The sequence below is a fragment of the Coccinella septempunctata genome, chromosome 5 (assembly GCF_907165205.1).
Source record: "Coccinella septempunctata chromosome 5, icCocSept1.1, whole genome shotgun sequence".
Lineage (NCBI taxonomy): Eukaryota > Metazoa > Arthropoda > Insecta > Coleoptera > Coccinellidae > Coccinella > Coccinella septempunctata.
In genome coordinates this window covers 891,726-916,835 of record NC_058193.1, presented here as the reverse complement: position 1 = coordinate 916,835, position 25,110 = coordinate 891,726, and the positions used below count along the sequence as shown (strand labels likewise).

At 34.5% G+C, this 25,110-nt stretch overlaps 1 protein-coding gene and 1 long non-coding RNA gene across 2 annotated transcripts; one reads left to right on the top strand and one right to left on the bottom strand.

Annotated features, from left to right (window-relative positions):
- Window positions 1-18,383: 18,383 nt before the first annotated feature.
- On the bottom strand, window positions 18,384-19,100 carry LOC123314497. The gene is made up of 2 exons (XR_006537830.1): window positions 18,967-19,100; window positions 18,384-18,824 (listed from the first exon to the last, which is right to left on the bottom strand). It is a non-coding gene; the product is annotated as an uncharacterized LOC123314497 (long non-coding RNA).
- Window positions 19,101-22,962: 3,862 nt separating this feature from the next.
- On the top strand, window positions 22,963-24,309 carry LOC123314489. Its single transcript, XM_044899809.1, has 5 exons — window positions 22,963-23,056; window positions 23,115-23,324; window positions 23,425-23,610; window positions 23,668-23,886; window positions 23,940-24,309. Exons 2-5 carry the CDS (start codon window positions 23,117-23,119, stop codon window positions 24,161-24,163), a joined length of 837 nt encoding a protein of 278 aa, XP_044755744.1. The 5' UTR covers window positions 22,963-23,056; window positions 23,115-23,116; the 3' UTR covers window positions 24,164-24,309.
- Window positions 24,310-25,110: the final 801 nt, after the last annotated feature.

Genomic DNA, 25,110 nt, shown 5'->3' with positions numbered 1-25,110 from the left:
TGCAATTTGGAAATTATAACGTCAGTTTCCAGTGCACTCTTGCATTTTGTGCAAGTGACACACTTTTTTAATTTCCTACAGTAGCCTACAGGAATTTTCCATGACCCATTCAAAGCAACTAGCATGAACACCAACACCTCTCTAGCTTCAGGTAAAACATCCGAGTCTATATTTGCAGCAATGTCCACATAGCCACACATCTTTTTACCTGTCCATTCTACTTGACGACGGATTGACATTTCGTTAAACACCAAGTTTGCTTTGTTTTTCTGCCTCAGAATGTATTAATTTCATTGCATTGAGAGCTTCCTGAGAAAAACCTGGACTACCATCAACTGATTTATACCACTTGGTAATTGTAGATACTCAGATGTGGCAAAGAACGATTAAATGTATTACGCACAAAATAATATGCTCTTGGTGAGTAGAACGCCAAAGTCAACGCAAATAATCTCAATGCTGGACTATATTTCTGTGTTGATGGGCCTTTCAACGTCCTCTCCCACATTTCTTTGTTTGAACCAGAAAGAGAAGCCTACAAGAAAAAACATAAATTATACAATATTTGTATTCATTATGAAAAATTAAATAGTTTAGGTTTTGAAAACCCAATACCTTTAGATATCGATTGAAATTTATTCTGGGAGGATTCTGCATTTCTTCATAAACTTTTTAGGGTTTTCACTCCCAATCTCTGAAACAAAATCAATTAAAAAGGAAATGCAACAGCTATTATGGATTCAGGTGAATATAAAAGAAAACTTTTAGAAATTGTTGATGATACCGATAAATATTCCAAAATCAAAAAAGATCCAACTTCTCTCACAGAAAATAAAGTGAAGAAAATTATTTCAAAAAATTCCAAAAAATTCACATATGCTCAAAAGAAATTTATCACACCATCTTATAGCAAACCCCCACATTTATACGGCCTACCTAAAATACATAAACCTCTTATTCCTTTGAGACCAATAGTAAGTTCACTCGGATCCCCCTGTCAAAATTTTGCTAAATATATATTACAATTTTTGAACCCATTAACAGGAAAATCAACTAGTTTTTTGAAAAATACTCAACACTTTCTTGAAAAATTAAGAAATTCTAACTTAAATGCAACAGACATCTTAGTAAGTTTTGATGTAGTAAATCTTTTTCCAAATGTTCCAGTTGATAAAACTCTTGAAATAGTGAGAACAAAATTGATTAATGATAGAACCATTTATGAAAATTCGAAATTGACTATTGATGATATAATGGAGATATTAGAAGTTTGCCTGAATTCCACATATTTTCAATTAGATGATGTTTTCTATAAACAAAAATTTGGTATGGCTATGGGTTCTCCTTTATCACCAGTAATGAGTAACATATTCATGGAATCTTTCGAACAAAAATATATAGACACATACCCACTAAAACCAGACTTGGTGGCGATATGTAGACGATATTTTTGTGATTTGGCAACATGGTAGAGATGAACTAGAGAATTTTTTTGATCATATTAACAACAAAGAACCTACAATAAAATTTACAATGGAATTAGAGCAGGAAAACAAAATTTCATTCCTAGATGTTTCAATAAAAAAGTTTTCGAATTATTTTGAAACGAGCGTATACCGAAAAAAGACCAGGCCCGGATCTACGATTTTTTCTGACCGGGGCAAATATTCATGATGGCGCCCCCCCCCCCCCTTCTAAGGTTCGTAGGAAAAATCTAATTGCATATTCGTCATCACTTTCAACCCGAGTTATTTTTTTCACTAGTTCGAGGTCGTATAGATTACGAATATGCAATTAGATTTTTCCTAAGATGAGTACTTTGGGAAACAAATCACTCATATTTTTTTCCCATTGTTCCACCAAAAGATATTTTTTCTCATTGTTCCATTAAAAGTTATTCTTTTCCCGAAATACTCCCAAAAATTGCATAAATAAAAAAAAATTAAAAAGTTTGTATTTACAAGAATGTCGTTTGCAACCCGACATCGTCTATCGTTTTTACCCGCGCTTCATGAACGAAATTATTCCGAACAAAAATTTATTTTTTTAACTACATATATCGACCCGGATCATTTTACATATTAATTCAAGGTAGATCACGAATATGCAATTAGATTTTTGGAGGATCAGTATTTTGAGGAATGAATCACTTTCAGTGCAAAATTTCGGAAATATTGGTCAACTTTGAGGAGCTATAGCAGCTGGAAAAAAGGCACTAGTCATATGCTGTTTTTTTGGTGATGAATTGGTTCTTTGCAAATATAAAAATCCACACTTCATTCATCTATCTCGAACGGTTCAGATTTTATGAATTTTTCCGCGAAGGTCCAAAATTTCCGATTTTCCATCGACCATAACTCGAAAAGTATTTTTTTTTTTAAATATCTGTTTGCATATTCGTGTTCTACGCCCTCGAATTAGTGTACAGAATGAATTCGGTTTTGATCGGAGACCAAAAATATTGTTCAGAAAACCGCCCACTTTGTATATATGTATTTCAATCTGTGAAAACATTTAAAAAAAACTAAATTTCGTGAAACTTTTGTATAAAACATTTTTTTGTACCTCTCTTAGTAACAAAGTTAAAGGGGGGCTCAAATTATGGTGAAAAACTCTGTACATCTATGGAAAATTTGAAAAAATTTCGATCTTACCGATTTCCACCAAAATTGGTGTTTTTACTAAGGCATAGATTACGAATATGCAAACAGAATTATCCTGAAAGGATTAGTTTTTATGTTATAGTCTATAGAAAATCGGAAATTTTGGCCCTTAGTTCCAGATGAGAAGGCGATGAGTCGGCAATTCCCCAGGCAAAGAAATTACTGCTTGCGACGCAGTGTAAACATATCAGATCTTTCAACCTATTTCACCCAAGTGTGGCGGTCATTCGTAGATGACTGAATAATATGCAGTTAATTTATCCCTCATTGATTTTAAAGATTGTAGGCATAGTGATTGTTTATCATGTTTCCATTCTACAGTTTCCATTTTAGCACTAGGAAATTAATTTTTTCCGAGAAAATCGAAAGTAAAAAATTTTTAACCTCTGGTTGATTTTGGCGCCCCCTTAGGCTGGCGCCCGGGGCAAGCGCCCCGCTTGCCCCCCCCTAGATCCGGGCCTGAAAAAGACACATACTAATAGATATTTGAATTTTTATTCCAATCACCAAGTAAGTGTCAAAAGAGGTATCATTAAAACACTTTATGATAGAGCTAATTTAATTTCATCTACACCCGAAATTAGAAATAATGAAGTTGACTTCATTAAACATTTTCTTAGGGATAATCAATACCCGAAAAATTTTATTGAAAAAACAATATTAAATTTAGAGAGAAAAATGACTAACCAAAATCGTAATAATGATCAGGAACAACCAACAAACCGTCAAGAACAACCAAATTTGTTGAATGTAATTCCTTATGTTAATGGCCTTTCAGAAAAAATAAGAAGAATCGGTTCGAAGTTCAACATACGAACTGTTTTTAAAACGCAAAATGATTTAAGATCTATATTAACAAAAACTAAACCTTTGAACGAAAAACAAAAATCAAAAAATTGTATTTACAACATACCCTGTATTTGTGGTAAAACTTATACAGGTGAAACGTCCAGACCTCTAGAAATAAGAAAACGCGAACATAAAAATAATATCAAAAATAGAGAAATTAATCGATCACAGATCGCAGATCACATTTGTTCTAATACGGGAGACCACATGATGATTGGGACAACACTAAAATTTTAATGACGGAACCAGACCATTATAAAAGAAAAATTAAAGAGTCTACGTGTATTCTATTAGATCAAGATAATAATTTGGCAAATTGTTCGGTAGGAATAGATCATATTTGGATCAATTTACTAAAGAAGGAACTGTCATCCGGTAATTTCAAAATTAAATGAATCAACGTTTCTAAGCAGTCTCTGTTTCTGTGTGTTGACAATTAATGTCAAACAAAAAGCGACAATTCAGAAGATTTTCAAAAATAGATTTTTCGTCTGATGAAGGAGTCTGATATAGACTCCGAAACGTTACAACTTAGAATTATAATTTCAACGTTATTTATTTTCAGTTCATTGTCAGGCAACAATTTTTTTCTAGTTAATTTGCTCCTGACAAATTAGTGCAAGAATTTACGCAGGAGCAAATCGTTGATTTCATTTTTAATTGATTTTGTTTCAGAGATTGGGAGTGAAAACCCTAAAAAGTTTATGAACCAATACTTTTAGGACACTTTCAGATGATTCAGTTATGAAAGATTTTTCTTCAATATTTTTCAGCAGATTGTAACGATACTTGAAATCAAGCCTTGTTTTAAATATCTGGTTCCCTGAATTTCCAGTTGCAGCAATGCAACATCGTCTGATGGAGATTTCAGTTTTAATATAGTTATGCCGTTTCATTTCAGAAATATTTTTCAGAATCCTGATTAATAAATTCGAATTCCGTATAATTTAAATTTCCATCAAGTGTCTTTTTGCATTCGGCGTTGTTTTTTCCGTCCACAAAAACACACCGAATTCAGTATAAAACAACGTGGATTGCAGATAACTTTCTTTTACCGATAAAGAGATAACCGCCACCAAGAATATTTCTGCTGGGGAGAATATTCGAGAATACCGAATTTTTGGATGCAATTTTGATCACATGACCGTCCACATGTTGAAAAGTTGATAAATAGGGCCGCACCAACAGACGAACGTCATTCATGATTCTGTATTCTTTATTGATTGATTCATTATTCGATTATTCACTGTTCGGCGATTGATTCATTATTCACTGTTCGGCGATTAATTCATTATTCATTATTCTTGGGCAGTAGTTAGTAGATTCCTGATTCCGCATTGATTGATTGTTATTTGATTCGATTCATTTCTGATTAATTTAACTGGATATTCTTCCTATTAGAGTTTTTCTTTTCTTTTTCTTTTCTCTAAGTGGTGGTGTGACCGTACCGAAACAAACTGTAAGTCTTTTCTTGATACTGCGTACTTCGTGATTCAAAGTTGCATTCTTTTATTTGTTTAATTGTGTTAATCCCCTTGTTTGAGAGTGTTATACCCGTTCTCCCGAAACGTGAATTCCGCTAGATGGCACTATATAACATTTCTTTAACTGAACATATTTACGTCCCACCAAGACAATAGCTCCACCCATCTCTTGCCTGAGGGGACAGCAAGCGAAGGATAGTTGAGTTTATGTGTTTATTATCCCTAATAAAAGGGTCTACTAAAGATTTCGTTTATTTCAAATCAATTCCTCTTATAGGAGTTTCAGCGCGATGTTAGTGACAGAGAAGCGGAAATAAATATTGTTGAAAATCGAAAAATTCTCAATTGAGCTCAATTTGGTACGAAAGGACCTAGACGAGCACAAAAAATATGTAGACATTTCATTGCATCAGCTAATGATGCTTTAGGATCGAGAAAGAACAGAAATATCTTGCAGTAAAACAGGCCCTGAATTAATGATTACAGCTGTGATGATAGTGAAAGGATATAATTATTTAGAAACTGATGTTCTGGGAAAAGAGAAATGAAATTCGGAATATTTTATTTTCAAAATTATTGCCGTGTGTCATTTTTATCCCGTGCTCGCATTCCTCTTGGTATTCTCCCATCAATTAATTCAGGAAGAATGCAATTTATATAGAACTGCTCCAGTTTTGACAAAATGATATTTTTCCATAGTGCCTCGTCACATTCTATTCTTTCTATTTGAGAATCATCATATGAATATAGAACGAAATCACAAAAAATTTTTTTAAAGATATTCAATTGTCCTTGCACCTGGTAAAAATAATGATGAATTTTTTTCAGCCTAAAAATGATAGAAAATGATATTTCTTCGAAAATAACGAATTAGTTTAGAATTACCTTATTCTACCATCATCGATGGTGAAGCAGTGCGGTTTCTTGTAGTCCCTTAGCTTTCCTTTGATTGATTGGAGACATTTGACCTCTATCAAACCATCGTCCCATAAGGAGAGGCTCCCAGGAATGGATACTCAGGGTCAATAAATCATCCGCACCGGGTTACCTTTATATTTTTTTAATGTTCTTTCATTGTTATCGCGTTATTTTCGTACTCCCGCGGTATTAAGTTTCTTCTTGTGCAGAAGCACTTTCACAAAATTGTGGAAAGGAGTGGTTGATTTACTTTTCATCACTGAACCAAAGTTCGAGGATGTTAGATAGTCCTGCCTACACTGCCTCCAAACTGCATTGTCATGCTGCCCACGAGTTTTTTCTTCCAAATCTTCCAAAACTTTGACGAGTCAGATATTCTATTTCTAAGAATATCTGAAAATTCTGACTTCTTGGAGGACATTTCTTCCTCAGTGATGTCAGATTGGGCAGTGTAGGTGCCAGGCAGGACCATGGGCGGTCCTACGGGAGGGGTAAAGGGGGTAATTATCCCCCCCAGAGCCCATAACGAATACGATTTTTTGAATTTTTCATATAAAAAAACTAAGAAAAAACAATATTATAATGAAATGAAAAGGAGAGATTCCTTTACAGTGCATCTCATCTTGGCTGAGACAGCCAGGTTTCTCGCTTGTTATTTAAGATAGAACTTTTTTGTGAAACTCAAGTTACCCTAATCAGATTTTGCATAACTGTTTCCGTTTATGAGATACAGGGCGATGTTGGAAATCGATACTTTTCGTATCCCCCCTTTATCTCCGAAGAGAAGAATAAATAATGCTGAGCTGAAAACTACGTCTGATACAAAATTTTGCGTAGAATACAGTGTCGTCCTCAATTTTCTTTTTCGGGGTATGGTTTTGAAGATACGACACAAACTTATATTTTTTTCAATGGAACACCATGTACTTTATTACTTCGTTAAATTCAGAAATGCTGAAAAACACCAAAACATCACATAATGATGATTTTAGAGAAGAAGAATCAATTAGATGGCAAACATAGATAATACACTCATCACTAACACGAAAACCAAAATGAAGGTACTGTTATGGTTTGCGTTTCTCCAATATATTATTGTTTAGTTTAGTTTTTCCAATGAGTACTAGGAATTAGAAGGAATTTTAGTTAATTTATAAGAAATTTATTCATCATAGATGCTATGCTACGAAATTTTGGATGGCATGGAAATATAAAAAAAATAATAGGGAGTTGTCAGTCAAGAATAGTTTTCAGAAAAGTCACTCCTTGAATAGACTAATTGAAATAATTTGCTTTTTATAAGTTACGATTGTTTTGATGGATTTTAACTCGGATTTTAACAAAATAATATATAAATAAAATTTGAATTCAGCGGTTCCTAACAGTACCTACCTAATAGCAGCACATGAATAAATACAAAAATTCATAATGCAAATTAGATAGAGAAGAAATACCAATAAAATATTTATTGGTATTGATACAAATTTTCAACATTGCATAATATTTTACTAATTAAACTGTTCAAATTGCTGTCCTTTTTGCCTAATACACAATTGACAATTCAATACGTGGTATAAAGACTTTATACTTTATAGGTCTTTATACAATACCTGAGTGCATTTAATATTATAAAAGGGCTGTTTTGTAATTTCTCTGCTGATGCACGAAGTTTTTCGGGACTGTTGTGTCTAAACACAATAACAATTCATAGCGATGACAGCTAGATGTGTTTTTTAGCATTTCTGAACATCCTACCTATATAATATTATACATAATTTTGAAGGGAATTCAACGAAGTAATTAAATACAGGGTGTTCCATTGAAAAAATATAGGTTTGTGTCGTATCTTCAAAACCATACCCCGAAAACAAAAATTGAGTGCGCCACTGGATTTTAAGCAGAATTTCACAAAAAAGTAGGACAGAAACGTGAAAACCGCAAGGCTCTATCTTAAATAACAAGCGAGAAACCCTGGCTGTCTCACCCAAAATAGGATGCACTGTACAATTTAAAGAAAAACAATATGCAAAAGCTAACTAAAGATACCTACAGGGTGTTATTTGAAGTCTTAATTTGCCCCCAGCTGCATGGGAAAGGGCTGTTGTGTATGAAACGGACCCCCTAAAATTCACCCTCTTACCTACAATATTAGCCGAAACTTTCGATGACTCGTAAAAATAACGAATTTTCGAATTTTAAATGTTTTATATAGGTACATATCATTGAACTCTAAAAGTTCTTTTAGAATTCACTTGTACATATAGTCCGACACCCAAAACGTTATTTTCACGTAAATTTTAGGAGGATGTTATAAATCTTGTCTGTATTGAATTTTCTGCAAGAGTCGAGTACCACCCGTCCTTTTGTTATTATAAAATTAACCCTCATAAAAGCTGGTCGACTGTCATAAATCTCAATGCAAGATCAAAGTAAATTGTAATTGGCTACTCAGAAATAGAAGGGTGGAGTTTGTTGAGAGACGGGTGAATTAATCTTATTTCCTTCAAAAATCGAGGAAAATTCAATTTTTTTTTTCGTTATCATGAAGAAGGTCTTTTTACGAAAATACTCATGTTGAATATTTCGAACCATCATTTTTGCATTCGAATTTATACTCATATATAAATAGCGTCATTTTCAAACTGAGTTTAACAGTATTGTACAACAGACTTCTGTCGCCTGGTGAACCAAGACCAATCGACAGAAGTCTCGAAGTCGTTCCGCTGGTAATGCTTGGCGTGTACACCCTAGGTTGCCACGGAGAGACCACGATAGACTACCCCGCTATCCTGTAAATTGTTGCATTGTGTTTCACCTGCATCAACCCCGTCCCGTTTATTTAATAGTTTCAATTCTGATTGGCCTGTACACTGAAAATCACTGAAAGTGCTCGGGATCAAACCCATCGCTGAATTAACCGATAGGAGGGACTTGGATCTTTCTGAGACAACCGGTACTGTAAATTCTGTATAAACCCCGTACATCCCTTATCGTCGCAGAAGGAATCAAAGTGACCGCTATTGATTATTTTCTTTCTTTAATACCTGATAGTTTGACTTAACATAGTTAATTTGAACATTGTTTAATTCATTAATTTCACTGTGTTGAGTTTGAATTTCTGATCACCGTGACAAGTTAATTATTGCATTTCTGTTTTCCTCATTTTTGAACTTGGTCATCAGGTGTATATATTTCTTGACTTGGAAATAACTGTATGGTTCACTGTAAGTTAGCTTGTTGTAATAAATTCGGTTTTAAAGTACTTGTTATCGCTACCATCTTAGATAACCCCGAACTCTGTCTCCGACTAGTAGGTACCTGGGTGGGTTTGCTATTCCTCCCTATTGAAAGAATGGCTGGCGCTCGAGATTAAACCCTTTTGCAAACTTAACCCGTTACAAGATCGAAAAATAAGTAACTTGAATAAGTTACTTATTTTTTGTTTTGATTTCCACAGCTTTGACTACAGAGTTTGAACTTTTTTCCGAAGAGAAAAAATTGTTCTTTTCAGAATAACAAATTTTTTTCTTGCTCTAGGAGATCTGAATTCTTCTTGATCCATTTCCCCAACATAGGTTTTTCTAAAAACAAAAACCATACTCAATACCAAAACTTTCAATGCCACACCTAGCTTTACCTTTTTCGTTCGATTAGAAGTTTCTTAGGTTTAATGGGTGCCTGTTTTATTGATAATTTTTCTGCCTTTGCTGTGATACCCAAAACTTCCTGTGTCTCTGGAGCAGTCAATGTGGAACTAGATATATTGGCCTCTTTAGATGCGGTATATGTTGAGGACGATGCACCATTCTGAAAAGAAGTGGAATGGAAGGTCTGTAAATTTTATTCATGTATTATTTCCAGCACTTTTTAAATACTTAGTGAAAGTTTCAACATACCTATTGCCGCCTTCAGATGCCGTACTTTTCGAAGGTGATGCAACATTTTTGAAGAGACTTGAAGGACTTTAAATAAGAATTAAATATTATAGAATATTATGGAACACTGACAAATTGAAACTTACACATCGAAATCGGTAAATAATTCTACCCTAGGTATATTCTTCGGAGGGCTGCTCTCTGATAAGTCTGATACAGATAAAACGCTAAGAATTCAGGATTGTATCATCTTTATTTAGTAAATTTTTTTTTGTCTCATGCGAATGGACCAATGCTCAAAAATGTTTGCCTTAAATTTACACCAGAACTGGTGAATTTGACAACGTCGGCGAATCAGCGAGAGACGAAACTGATCCCGGAGAAATGAAGAAAGTATTTCCCTCTCGACGGTCGAGTTTGTTTCGAGGAGAAAATTTCGAAAACTCCGGATGATAATCGAGCATATAGTTAGTGGATGGTCGATGCAAGTAGAAAGGTGTGTCGAATTACCGTTTTGCTGACTTATTTCTTTTGCTTTTCAATTATTTCTTATTAAACTTCAATTTGATCATTACAGTCCACTAAATAATTTTGTCGCGCTAACAGTTATTATTGTCTAAAAAATTATTTCGAACACTGATAATTCTCACCTTAAAGTCTCATTCTCAACGCGCTCAAATGCATTATGAATTGGTATTGAAAGAGCATTTGGACTCAATATACGTTTACCAATTTTATTAGAAATAATATCATCAGGCATGTAATGCTTCGAGCATAAATAAATCACTTTCGAATACGTCCCATCTTTTTCTAAGCCAAGCATTTCTGATTTCGATATTATTGGGTAGTCTATAACAATAAAAATTTATACGGTAAAATTTCACGTGGTACGAGTCACTCTGAATTCAGAAACAAACATTGAGTTAACCTATACTTACGAATGTAACGATATCCCTTCATTTCCAAGATCCTTGGGATTAATTTTGCAAATAGGTATAACAATGTCTTATCATTTTCAAATCTTTTCTTGAAAAAATATCACAATATTCAGTCTGCGAAACACTGCCAATAGAAGTTAATTCGAAAAGAATTTCAACTTTTGACAAATTCAAGAGGTAAACATTTTGAGAGCACAGAGTTGCCAAAATGTGACGAATTTCAGCATAGCCTACTAGAAGTTCTAATTCTAATTCTAAGTAGGCTATGATTTCAGATGTTTTTTTTTCTACTAAAATTTCAGGACAAAATATTAACCGTGTCGATTACAGCAAATTTTCAATTCATTAAACTTGGAATAGTAAGGCTTTATTCCCAGTAAACATTGATACATCTCAGTAATGTAGCTGAAACATTCCACTTGCAACATGAAACGTTTCATTCACAAGGTTAGAGATGTTTCAGAAACATCTACGAGATTCTTAATGTCCTACAACAGTGATGTTTCAATAGAAACATATCTCAGAAAACGTTACAGTAACGTATCAGTCTAGCATTCATAAATGTTATTTTCAACGTTAATTTTATCGCAATGCAACATCACTTAACATCTCATTGAAATGTCTCAGAAATATTTTTCACTGATACTAAAAACTTCTAAAAGATCATAATTTTTTCACAGAAACGATTTTTTCAACCACGACAAGTGTTTCGCTATTACACTATTATCTTCAAGTGGATGAAGGTAAACATTGGTATTGTGATAGCGAAACACGTGTCGTCGTTTGAAAACTCATTTTTGTGAAAATTATAATCTGCTTCAAGTTGAATTATATGGATTTTCATCAACTATCGGCCTCATATATCCAATATTTGAAACAAAAACTGTTGATTCTACTTCGATAGCGTGTTTCATTGTAAGGAGCATCTACATTTAATTTTTAATCCTTGTCAAATACGAACAGGAAGGAATACTATCGAAGGTTCTTGAATAAATTCAAAAAATGTTGTCAAAATTTACTTTTATTCATCATAATTTATACAGAGTTGTGAAACAAAAACAATAAATGAAATGATATGAAATAAAAATATATTTTAAATAGATAAGAACAAAATATCAAATGATATAAAAATGATTTATTATGAAAATATAATGTCAAAATGGTGATGAATAAAAATATATTATATAATATAACAAAAACATAATATACGTTGTGAAACAAAAAACATGTATGTATATGTGTGAAACAAAATAAATAAACAAAATGATGTAAAATAAAAATATAAAAACAAAATATGAAATAAAAATGATTCAATATAAAAATATATTATAATGACAAAACAGCAATAAATAAAAATATAATAGAAAAATAATATGGAATTTTAACAATATGCTGGAAACAAAATATTAATATTTTGTTTTCAGTATATATGCGGAAACTGGTGGCAATAATTCAAACAGCTTTCTAGCGGACATTTCAGTAGCGACTGATCTAACGTTCGCTATCAATATTCCTTCCAGTGTTGAAATGTAATTCACAAAAGTTTCCTCTGGCATTTATAATTTTCCAAATTGTGAATCCCTTATTCTGCCATATTTGTCAGTAGCACCTGCATAAATAATTCTAATGATTGAAGATAAATCAATAAAATATTTTTCTACCCTTGAAATGGGAAAACAAATTTGTTGAATCCAGTACTTTTGTCTTCGAAGCATAATTTTGGCAGTCTATACAGCTATGTTTTTTTAAACATTTTCTCAACAAGTATCCGCTGATGTACTGCTCCACTTTTTTGGATGGAAGGTCATTCTTCTAAAGTTTGTGTTAGTTATCTGGAAATTGATCAGGAAAATTGTTCAGATCTGGCAGTTGAAATGAAGAAATTACTCACCAGGCACAATTGCAACATGCTCAAAAAATATTTGAATCTATTTTGTAGGTATTAAAAATTGGATTCTGAATAAATGAAATAATTAATAATAAATCTTTATTTATATGTTAAGACATACATGGATGTATAGGATAAGTCAAGAAAAAACAGAATTATTATCAATGTGTACTCTTTATCCATAGATTCAAATTAAAAAAAAATCATATGCTGAAAATAAAAGTAATTCTGAAAAAAATTTCATGCTACAACACAAACTCCACATATATTATGTATAATTTAGTTCTCATGCACACTTTACCTTGAAAGTGGTAATTTCATGCGCTATGGGTCTTTGTTCTACATCTACAGGCACAGGTAAGTCTACTTGGCTCATCAGGAGGCTATCAACATCTGCAGCGCAATTAAGAGTTTGTGCACAATCCAGTAAATCCATACAGGATAACTTTTTAAAGGCATGCATAAATTGATAAGGTGTTGGATTTACAGAATTGCCTCCCTGTTGTCTAATTTTACCAAAAAAATTTTCTGCACAATCCTGATCCAAAGGCCTAGTGCTAAGTTGGCTCATGCCTGCATTATTCAGATTATCCCATAAAATCATTATGCTCTTGATGGTAATCTGAAAACAATCTATCATTTTGAACGTTCCTGTTACATTTTTCCTTCCTGTTGTTGTGGTCGAAAACACTTTCATTGTCTTTAGGCTGTCTATCATAGATAACAGGAACCGTTCTTGTTTTACGGAGCCTATATATGGTCTTCTGAATTGATTTGCAGCTTTCTTGCTTGAATTAAGTATATCAAATAAACGATCAAACTTCTCCAAGAAGTGAGCAATTCCTGCTGCTGCTGCATCCATCTGCCCATTGGCAATATATGTTGACAAAGCTCAAATATTAATTTACAACTATTAATTCTAAATGCATGAACCATCCCTACCTGAAACTACTGTTGAACTCAGTACTTGTACAGCATATTTAACTTTCATTTTATGGAAAGTTGTTGGATAGTATATGTGGGCATCTGTTAGTTGTACTGCCATTTTCAAATCATGTTCTTTCTCTCTATGGTATAATTCTTCAATATATTTCCAATTTGCTACCTTACCATCTAATTCTACTTCATATTTCAAAAGCACATTTCTCATGCATTTGATTAGATGAGGAGTATCGAAAATATAAACTTAATTTCTACCATGCACCTGAAATACACAATTATTCAGATTAACTCCTAATTGCTTTGAAAACAACACAAAGTTAGAGCCCATATCTGAAATGATAGCTCTAACATCAAGCCCTGCTTCCAACATCTTTCCTATGCAGTCAAACACAATCATTTTCAAATCTGCTTCATTGCAGTTTGAAGATATAAAGAAAAAACCGAGTGGTTGTTTCCAATTGTCGTGGATTCCTCTTGCCATTAACACCAATGCGTTTTTGGCTGGAACCAATGTTTTTCCTCGTGCTAAAATATATTTTGATATAACAACTGATTCTGAATTTTCTAGAAACATGCAATAAAAAAATTCAGAAATTTACCTATTTCTGAAATCCCATTATTTAATCACTTTTTGGGTCATACTGTAAATTGGCCTTTAGGGATACTTCGTCCATCGTGAGCATGCAAATCCTGTCTTCCTTACTTTAAACCTGCAGTCTCAATTTCAGGCTTCTGAAAATAAAATTATTCAAGCTCGGAGTTTTCTGAACATTTTCAGTCATCCTCCTTAGAGTTGACACTGAGGGGAAAAAAATTCTGAACCATTTTCCTATAAGTTTTTGGTCCAGAATAGTAGAGTCCTAGGGCATGTTGTTTGAACTCTTGGGTGTATCTTCGTCCTCGTAATTTGCGGTCTTTTAGGTCGCAGACAGACGACAGTCCTCGCTAGGTTTCCCAAAAATTCTGGAAGGTGAACACTACAAGCCTTTTTGAACTCATCCTTCGTAATTTGGTTTTCCTGGGAACCTATTGTCCTCAAATTTTAGTTTGTCCATATTCAATTTTCTAATTATTTTTGCATCAGTGAAAAAATCAATATTTTCTTGACATTAACCTTCTCTTCTTGTACCTTCAGTAAAGTCCTCAATTTATTTTTCCTCGGCGAGCATGAAGATATATCTAATGTAGTTTGTGTCTCTGAATGTGTAATTTTTATTTCCTCCTGAAACTCAATTTTGTCCAAACCGTCTGTTTCTGTTCCAACATCAGTGGTGCTGGGTTTGAGGAAGAGATTGAAGTGGGAGCTGCATCATTCTTTAATTTGCGAGTAATCATGAAACAACTTTCAAAGTGATCACTGCAAATCCTATTATTTAAATTCAATGATGCTGGGTCTTTCTTCATGATTCTTTCATCACTGCATGCCAATTTCCATAGAAGCATCTGGTCTAGGGAAGCTGTCAAATCTTTTTTCCTGTATTACCGCCATGGGGGCGATAATTGGGACAATTTTTTACAGAGCACCTTATCTTAACATTTTTTTCATGTTGTAGATCATCCATATTCGCTTGCAACATGGTAGCAACTGTATATATCAAGAATCAAGAGGTTTTCCTAAAATTATTTCATGCACAAAATGCAACAACCTGAAAAAATTGGTTAGAAAATGAATAAAAAAAAACTCGTTAAAAAAAAACGGTTTCGAATAGCTAATAACACTATCAACACTTTCAAACCATTTCAATGTTTCTTTACTAGAAAGTAGTTTTTGACAATTTTGTATTCATATAATAATAATAATCATCGGTTTATTTGTCTACTAGGTTAGGTTACATTTGAAAATTTCGAATTTGAAATAAGTGAATTCGCCCACTACTAGATGCGAGCGGCTCAAGGTCAAAAAAACGCTCATCGTCAAAATAATGAAGTGAAATCTCTTGTTCCTGTTTGGTGGGATCCTATGTTTCTTTCAATCAGTACGCTGTCGACGTCCTAAGAGTACGCATGTGTTGAAATAACGCTTCTGTTTTGTGAAATTTCAATTCTCGTCCCACCTCACAAATTATAATTTCAGTTCCTGCCCCGTCTTGCTCCATGTCTAGGCTAAAAGCCCTGGACATGATGCTCTGCTATGGGTTTGGAAGGGTTACCTTCCGGACCAGAGAGAAGGGCATGGATGCCGACAAAGAGTCGGACACCCAAACCAAGAAAGAGGAAGGAGGGGTTAATCCCTCTTCATGATCAAGTGATCCGGCCATTGATCACCTACGGCTGTATCGCCAGGTGGTCCTGCACAGAACGCGTTCTAACTCAAAACAAACTTTCGAAACTCCAGAGAACGGTATGCCTCATGATTTCGGGGGCATTCCGCTCTTCTCCAACTGCGTTCATGGAGATGCTATTAGACCTCCCTCCCCTTCACATTTTTGTCCAGGGAGAGGCAAGACTAGCAACCCGTAGGCTCCACCACCTTACCTTAAATAAGCCTGACAAACTCATTTTCGTGCCCAATCGTCTTTCAGTCCAACTGGAGGCAGACGAGGCGATGGGCATGAGAACTGATCAGATAATCACAAGAACCAGCACGGATGGAACCTTCAGTTCTCTGATTCCAAGCAAAGACGAATGGCTCCGTCACAAGGAATTCTATCTACATGAACCTTGCTGGTTTACTGATGGCTCCAGAACCAGTCAGGGATCTGGAGCCGGAGTCTGCAGTCGTAGACCGCTGACTGAACAGAGTCGGCGACAGCATTTCAGGCAGAAATCTTCGCTATTTGCTTAACATTGGTTGGGCGGCTATAGGTCAATGAAAATCGTAACGAATAGTCAAGTTGCGATTAAATCTCTCGCAGCAGACAAATGCAACTCGGCACACGTATTTGAATGCAGATCTAAGCTCTCCAAATTGGGAAGTGTAAACAGACTGCAACTGATTTGGGTACCTGGATACTCTGGCTTCAGAGGCAACGAAGTATCGGATGCTCTAGCCAGAGAAGGCGCAACATCTGCGCTTATTGGCCCGGAACCTAGTTTAGGAATTTCCAATTCCTTAGTCAGGGAACGGAACAACAGCTGGATAAGGCAAAAGGTCCTGGAGCACTGGCGCAACCGTCCTGATCCAACTGCGTAACTCGCATAGGGCTATTTCAGTGCCTCCCAGCCCATACACCAGTCGTTGGCTAGGATTTTCTAGAACAAATCTGAGATCTATAATGCGGCTTTTACAGGACATTGTAGACTCAGAGCCCCTCTTAAAAAGCTTAGCATCGTCAATGATCCGCTTTGCAGATTCTGCTTAGAGGACGACGAAACGATTTAACATATCCTCTGTGATTGCCCGGTGGCAGACAGGGTCAGACATGGAGTATTTGGTTCCCCGAAGATGATCCTAGAGAAACACAAGAATCACTCCCCCTCCGACATCATCTCCCTTTTGAGTAGGATGGGACTGGAGGGAGAGATCCAGCTCTACGAGCTTGCCTGTGTGCTACAATAGTACAATAGACCGCTTGGTCTCAGTGGCAGGTTTGGTTTGTCCGTCCAACACATCCAGCAATCAGTATTCAGTAATCATATCATATTATCAGGAAAAAAATAAAACATTTAATCATAAAATATTGCGAATGTGGAAATTTAAACGAAGAAAAATGATATGCCGGTTTGTTCGAATTAAGACATATTTCTAGAGAAGATGGAATATTTCCAGCTCAAGTTCCATATAGTTCGTGTCATCAGGAGAAATGGAGAATTTTTTCACTAAATAAAAAAAAGGAATGTATGCTGATGAGAGAGAAGATGGCACAAAGAGACTTGGGGGAGATGTTACATGACTAAAATTTCACCTCACCAGTATGTACGTACCCGTTCACCCTGGCCGCTTATCATCGCGGTTTACAGCGATGTCAATAGCAGAACAAAATGTAGTTTGATTTTATATAGCGATCGAGCTGTTGCCGCGAGGTACCTTGCACGCTTATTGGCGCTCTTCAAATCACGTGACATTCACCAGGGTAACGTATTTATTTTTCAGTTCGTTTGTGAGCTTTGACTGAAAGGAAAGCATCTTCGACATGTATTGCCAGACATCGATGTAAACCTCTACCGCGACCTCCACCGCGCTCATCCATGCATCTTCGGTATGTACCCTGAACGTACCCTAATTTGTTCATGTTAACGTTACATTTTTGATTTTACATCGGTTGTTTCTTATCACGATGTCTGTAACGGTATCAAGAAAAGTGTCTCCTTGGTAAATACGGGATGAAAGAATATTGAGAAAAGTCTTTATAAGCTCTACCATTCTACCAATTCCTTCTCATATTCAACCGAATATGATTACAGATACGTCGTGAAGTCGAGCTATCCCTGAAGCAGTGAACCCTTAAAGTATTGGAAGGGCCTCTTAAGTCGCGTCCACACTATGCCGAACGACATCATTCGACCTGTGTCGAACAGAAAAGTCGAAAGAGTGTGGACGTGTTTCGAATTTCGTAGCAAAGATTATAGAGTAGGAAGATAGGAAACGACCCTACTAATCTAGTACTAAAAACCGACTACACTTTGGACCTGTGTTTCACATACTGAGAAATTAGATGGCGCTGAAATCGTAATGTCAAACAGTAAAATTACAGTTGTCGGCTTTGTAATTTAAGGGCACGAAATTCGAATTTTATTCCTTGTATTGGATTCGAATATCGACTTAGTCGAGACCAGAAAAAAACATCCTGAGCGACAAAACAGTACCAGGGCTTTGTTTCGTGATCAGGATGTTTTTTTTTATGTAAACATTGTTTTGAATCAATTAATATTAATGAAATACTCTGTTAGATTTGCTATATTTTTATTCGAAATTTATAAAAAAATATGACAGAATTGAAGATTTTTCAGGGTATATTTAAAAGTGAGGTTTTTTTGACATGTACAACTGGTGAGAATAATTGTGTCGAAATTCTCACCTTTGAAAACACCTGTATACAAATAATACAGCTTTGAATGAAGGATACAAAAGTACATATTGAATATTATATATCAAAGTTCTCATTTCCATGCAATAAATTTTTTTGAGGCAAAAGAATTTGTTGAATTTGTACAATCTTTATCAGAAATCTAAATGAACAAATAATCGATATAGGTACCATATATTTTGCATTCCAAGGAGTTGATTGTTAATTTCAGTTTTCGGATCTTTCTATCACTTCTGGGGAAAGACTTGGAAGTACTCTACAGAGTGTGAGAACTTCTTTCAGGTACACTCGAAAGAATATCTGAAAAAGGGGAAGTTCTTGTAATCTATAATACTTTCATAATAAAACAATTAATTCAATATATTGCATAAATTTTCTCATATATTATATAAGGTGATAATTCATTGAATTATTTTTGTCACAGATAGCTAGGATGACTTACCATCAGTATTTGTCGTAACACTTTCAATCTGCTTGCATTCCATTTAATGTGACCCCTCCATGAACGGAATGCTTCCTGCATATAAAAAAGATATGCATTCAATATATGATAAATGAGTAATGAATTCAGTTATGCATTGCAGATATCTAGGAAGACTTACCATCAGTATTCGATGTATCAGTTTCAAACTGCTCGCCCTCCATCGCATGTGGTTCCTTTGGTGGCCCTTTCATGCATGGGATGCTTCCTGCATACAGCAACTTGCGTGGATGAAAAGATTCAAATTGACTTTAAGTAAAATGCAAAGATTATAGATTATAGAACCTAACTCTATAATCTTTGGTAGAATGTTCACTGCACATGGTGTAGCTTTTACTCAAGTCAATGTCTTGACGCCCGGAAAATTCTATCCACTTCAGAACACTGAAAATAAAAATCAATCAACATCCGAGTCACATGGTACGAGTTTCAATACTTACGATTCCATTTTCTTTGGTAAATTCAAAAAACTTATATTCGGAGAATCCCAAACGGCAGTTTCAACAGTTCTTCACCATACAATATTTTTCATACGACATTTTGAGCAAAATCTTTGATTTTGAAGTTTTCACTATATACACAAATAACATTGAAATAAGATGACTAGAACGAGCGGTACGAAAATCGAAACGTAAACAAAACGGCCATGTTGAAATATCTCCATGAAATGCCAAATGGAACTTGAATAAATATTTTAACCAGTCTTAGTATTTTAATACACAACGGAACCACCAGGCGGCGCTCACGCAAGTGTAGTCGCTTCGTTTCCCATCTTCCTTCTCTATAATCTTTGGCTCGTAGTGTATCTGCGTCCACTTGCGAGCATACGTTACTTCTCTCAAAGAATCCCAAACTCCCGGCCAATCAGGGCAAAGCTAACAGATTGAAAGAGCAGAAGACAGTTGTCTCTTTCTATATCACAAATATTTTCCCACTTTCTCGGCGCTCTTGTGATTATTTTTATTATTATTATTTATTCTTCTGAATTCAGAGTGGTTATCGAAAAACGTTGAGTTAATTATTGTAATTCGCAAAAACACAAATTGTGACATTTAGTTACCAATCGACTGGACAAAGCAATTTTGATTGCTGAATTTCAAGAGAACAACATCAAACATGAACCAGCAAAAGTGAGTTCGAACATATATATATTTTTTTGCTTATGTTTTATTTGTTTTTATATTTTTAGTGAACACCTCGTTTGTCACCTATGTGGAAAACAATTGGTATACCAAACAATTTTCCAGTGTGTCAAACAAAAATCGGCACCTGAAAAAAATGCATAGGCAAGCACTTGGGGGAAAAAAACAAAGCATGTTAAATGCCCACTTTGCTCTGATGAGGATAAAATATCATTTGGATACCACCAACATTTGATAGATCATTTGGAGCAGATGCATTCTTTGGTAATCCAACAGTCTAGCCATCATTTTGAAAACAAGGAAGATTTTGAGGCTTGGAGATATCTTTCCAACAGGAATGTAGATTACATTTTAGAACGAGCAGTTAAAACTGATTCTGCTGAAGAAAATATTTATTGTAATTAATTGCAATCGCAGTAATACTATAGGTTAGTGTTTGAAGAGCCGAATCACAATCATGAAATTTTAATATATTATTTTTAGGAAATGTAAGTCTGTGTAGCCAACGAAATATGAAGAAGAGAGGCAGCATTAAGATATCTGGATTATGTCCATCAAGAATTTCTATTAAAATTAACAGTTCTGGTAACATTTTTATAGTATCACATTACATTCGTTCATTCTTTTTATTTCAGGAGTGGCGGTCAAATATATCAAGACACATGTTGGTCATAATTGGCTCGTTCCAGAATCACATCTTTTCAATCAGTTACGTCAATACCGTCCAATCAGAGCGTAGATCTACGTCTATCTACGAATCAGAGCAAAGTCTGCTCGTTCTCTTTCCTCCGAGATGTAATTCTGGAACTCTACTAATGATGAACTTCGATCTAAACGTCTCTCCAATACTCAGCAGGAAATGCTTGCAAACAAACTTGTTGCCGGAGTTACTAAGGAAAGAGTTTTTGAAGATGCAAGGTTCATGAATGAAGGAAAATTAGAGGGAATAAATATTTTAACAAGAGGAGATCTCTCATATATCATTCGAAAATTTAACATGAACAAACAGCGAAATGCAGATGAATTGACAGCAACAGCCTTAAAAGTGGAAGAATTGAACAGTCAAGATGAAAACACTGTTTTCTTATTCAAGCAGATAGATATGTTTTTATACACTTATTTGATTCTGATTTAATACCTGCTTATTATATTTTTATCAGGAGAAAGTCACCCTCCGCTGCAAATTGAAGATTTTGCTATAGCTTTCATGAACAAGACTATGGAAAGAAAGCTGAGGGAATTCCCAAAAATTATTTGTATTGATGGCACTCATGGAACCAACTTGAGAAATTATGAATTTACTATTGTTTTAGTGAAAGATGAGAACAATGTTGGGTTCCCTGTGTCCTTTTTGATTTCTAATCGTTTGAATCAGACGATCCAAAACATTTCTTTTAGGTCATTGAGGGAAAGACTTGGAGAATTTATTTATGAATGGGTCTAATCCACTCAATATAAATTTCGAGTAAAACACATGAATTTGTTTTTTTGGTGATTGTGAAATATAATTTCATTCATTTAGGTCAATGTGGTTTTATTTTGATTTCAGATTATCTGACTACACTAAAGAAATGTATAAGATTGCTTAATTTATATCCATTCTGAATACATTTTGGTTGTTTGTAGTGTTCACTTGTGTTGCGCACACAAACTTACTCCGAGTAAGCTCTGATTACTCAAAGCGTTCACAAAATGTATGTATGTCTTCCTCGGAGTATGCTTTCCGAGCATGGTCATACTCTACTCTTGTAGTAAGTTTGTGAATGCAACCTTGGAGAATAATGCTATTGTACATGCACTGTTGCTTCCCATGGGTTATACAGATTTTTGTTTTGTGAAACAAGTAAATGTTTTCAGTCAATTGACTCGTACTTCTTGGATATTCTATTGTTTATTGTAGAAAATCAAGAATGATAACTTTTTAACCTGGATGTTTCTGTTATTCCCTATGTCCTGCCATTTTCATTTTCAAGAGCATCTTCGAAAAGATTTGAGTGAGAAAATTTGTGTATTTTTTTTTGTAAGCCAATTCTTCAAAGTTTTTGATACAAAAAAAAATTGAAGAAGTAATTATGAAGTTACATTGCCTACGCGTGCTGTAGAAAAATATCCCTAGTTAATCCTTATTTTGAATTCCGTATTTTTTATTACATTTCAATATTAACCAAATTTTATATCATATTTAATCAACGTGTAAAGAGTTTCGCACCACCTTAACTATCAAAAAATATTCATATTCATCTAAATGAGGAACGAACGGAGAAATTTGTACAATACTATACTCCCAATGTTATTATTATTATCCACGTTTGAATAATATACTTCATATTAATCAGTGGATTACAACACAGAACACTAATATCACAGACTCTGACTAATAATTATTACAACCCAGCAAACATGGAGCCGTCATTTTGACGTTATATTTGGTAGATTTTTGGTCAGTGACGTCATGTGCCCGATGTGAGACGTTTTTTTTACGACATGTTTTAAAACGTTGGTGTGACGTTCAAATAATAACGTCATTTATACGTTGTTGAAAGTGAGTTTTTTGACTTAAAATTTTAATTTGTTTGTGCCAGCGAAATTTTCTAATAAGACACTCCAATTTGCATGTAGTGTACTTTTACCAGCCTAAAACATTTTCTATTCAAAATTAAGAGTAGAAAATAAAACTTAAATTTTGGGTAATTCTCCCGTGTATGTTGGTATCATGGCCGCGTTCATGTTGGTATTGAACCAGGTTCAAGTTGCGCTTGCGTTCAGCCAGCTTTGGTTCAGCCAAAGATTCCTCTTTGGTTCAGCTCATATCAGCGTCATCGTTTCGCGGGCTCGCCCAACATTCGTTCGTTTAGTGTTAGTGGCATTGTTGTCAGGCACATTTCTTTTATATTGGAATACGAAAGAAGGTAATACTAATTATCAGTGAACTATTGTGTATCTTATTTCAACCACTTATTTTTGTAGATATGTCTTTTACAGCTGTACAATTCAGTGTCGATGAAGGCGGAACGATAGCTGTGGTGCATTCATCAGGGCTTACGCCTCTTAAGCGGGAAGTATTTTGGCCTCCAGTGAAGTCCGGTGCAACACTGAAACAACTGTTATTAGCTGGAAAACAAGCTGACACAGAAAACTGGAAATTATACGGAATTTCTAAGTGTTTTTTTAGTGGTGGTAAGGATTTATTTTATTCCTATTGCGGTGTAATCATTAGTGAGGTTATAGTTTATTTCTAAAGCATGGTTTTCAAACAATTAAAATCTTACATTTCTAGATGATTATGACAAGGCTGAGAAAAAGTTAAAACTATTGGAGGAGACCTCTGATATCTTCTCAGAATCTGAAGAGGAAACAACTAGGAAACGGAAAAGAGTAGCTAAGCGGATAATTTACGAATCGGATGAGAGTGATGATACTTTACCGAGACCTCCAAAAGTAACTGTAAAAGCGAAATCCATAGGTAAAATACCATACTCTTGAGTTGAATTATCTACTAAAATAATTTCTTCAATCACAGCAAGTACTTCTGCATTAGTGCAAGGAGGGTGTAGTTATCCAAGTCCAAGGAATTCAACACCGTATCTGTCACAGAGTCCATCGTCGCATCAAGGGCAGTCAGAAATAATTACTTCAAAAGTAAACTACAATTTTGGATTTGCATCAACTCCGGGTCCTCAAGTTGCAGAATCAACTGATAATAGTGAAATATCTTGCTCACATCAACATAACGAACCTGGTATGTATGCTTTAGATTTACCAATATCTTTTTTATCACTGCCTATCTTTCAGCTTTTCAGATTAAACTTCTTAAGCAGCTAAAATTTTTGCAACAGCAGAATTCACAAATATTGGCCCTTTTATCAAAGCAGTCGCAATCATTAGCAAGCAATTTAAAAATAAGTACTCTACCTGAAAATTTACCATGCGATTTTCCTGTCGAAGAACTGGAAAAACTACAGGACTTTGAGGAGTACTTAAAAGATGCTCAGAACAATGCGTACATGGTGAGATAGTTCAGAATTTTTGAAAGTCTTTATCCAACATTGTAGAAAATTGTACGGTGAAGAATTTATAATATATAATGTTCACATGCTTTTGCATTTGAAAGATGATGTAGATCTCTTTGGTCCTTTGGACAATTTTTCAGCATTCCCTTTCGAAAATTCTCTAAACCGTTTAAAGAAATTAGTAAAATCACCTAAGCAACCGCTTCAACAAATTGGTCGAAGATTAAAAGAAATAAATTTTTTCAATACGAATTTTAAATTCCAGTTAGAAGTTGAATGCTCTATAGAACACACAAATGGACCATTACCTAGGCAGGTAAAAGACATTTGTGAACAATTCAAAAAAGTAACGTTCAGGAATTTCGTACTTTGTGTATTGTCATATTCACAAGCAGATGCTTATTGCATGCTGCAAAATAAAGATTTGGTGCAAGTTTGCAATATTCTTAAATTGCAAAATGAAATTTTATTAATATGCAAACGATTTTTGTCATATGAATCACTTTATAATTATCCTATTAATTCTTCGCAACTTCATATTTATGTTGCAAAAAATCTTTCAAATGATTATCAAATAGTTCCTCTCCCCAATGTTGTAACCAAATGTTTGGTATTCCCGTTCAATGACAATAAGTATGCTGCCTTCCCACTGATTCATTGTTTAGATATTTAATCATTTTTGTTTTATTACCTAAAAGTTTATGGCATTGTTATTTTAAAGAATATAATTTTTGTTGAATCCTTATTAGTAGTTGTTATCTTAGATAGTATATTTTTTGTAATATTTTTGATAATAAAGCATTTATATTGTTTTTTGAATAATAAATAAATAAATTTTATTCCCGTTTTGTTGATTACCTATCTATATATATAAGAAAACCACGTCACTGAAACTAATAATAGACGTATTCTGACGTCACAAAACGTCGTTTATTGGTTACAGACAGACGTAA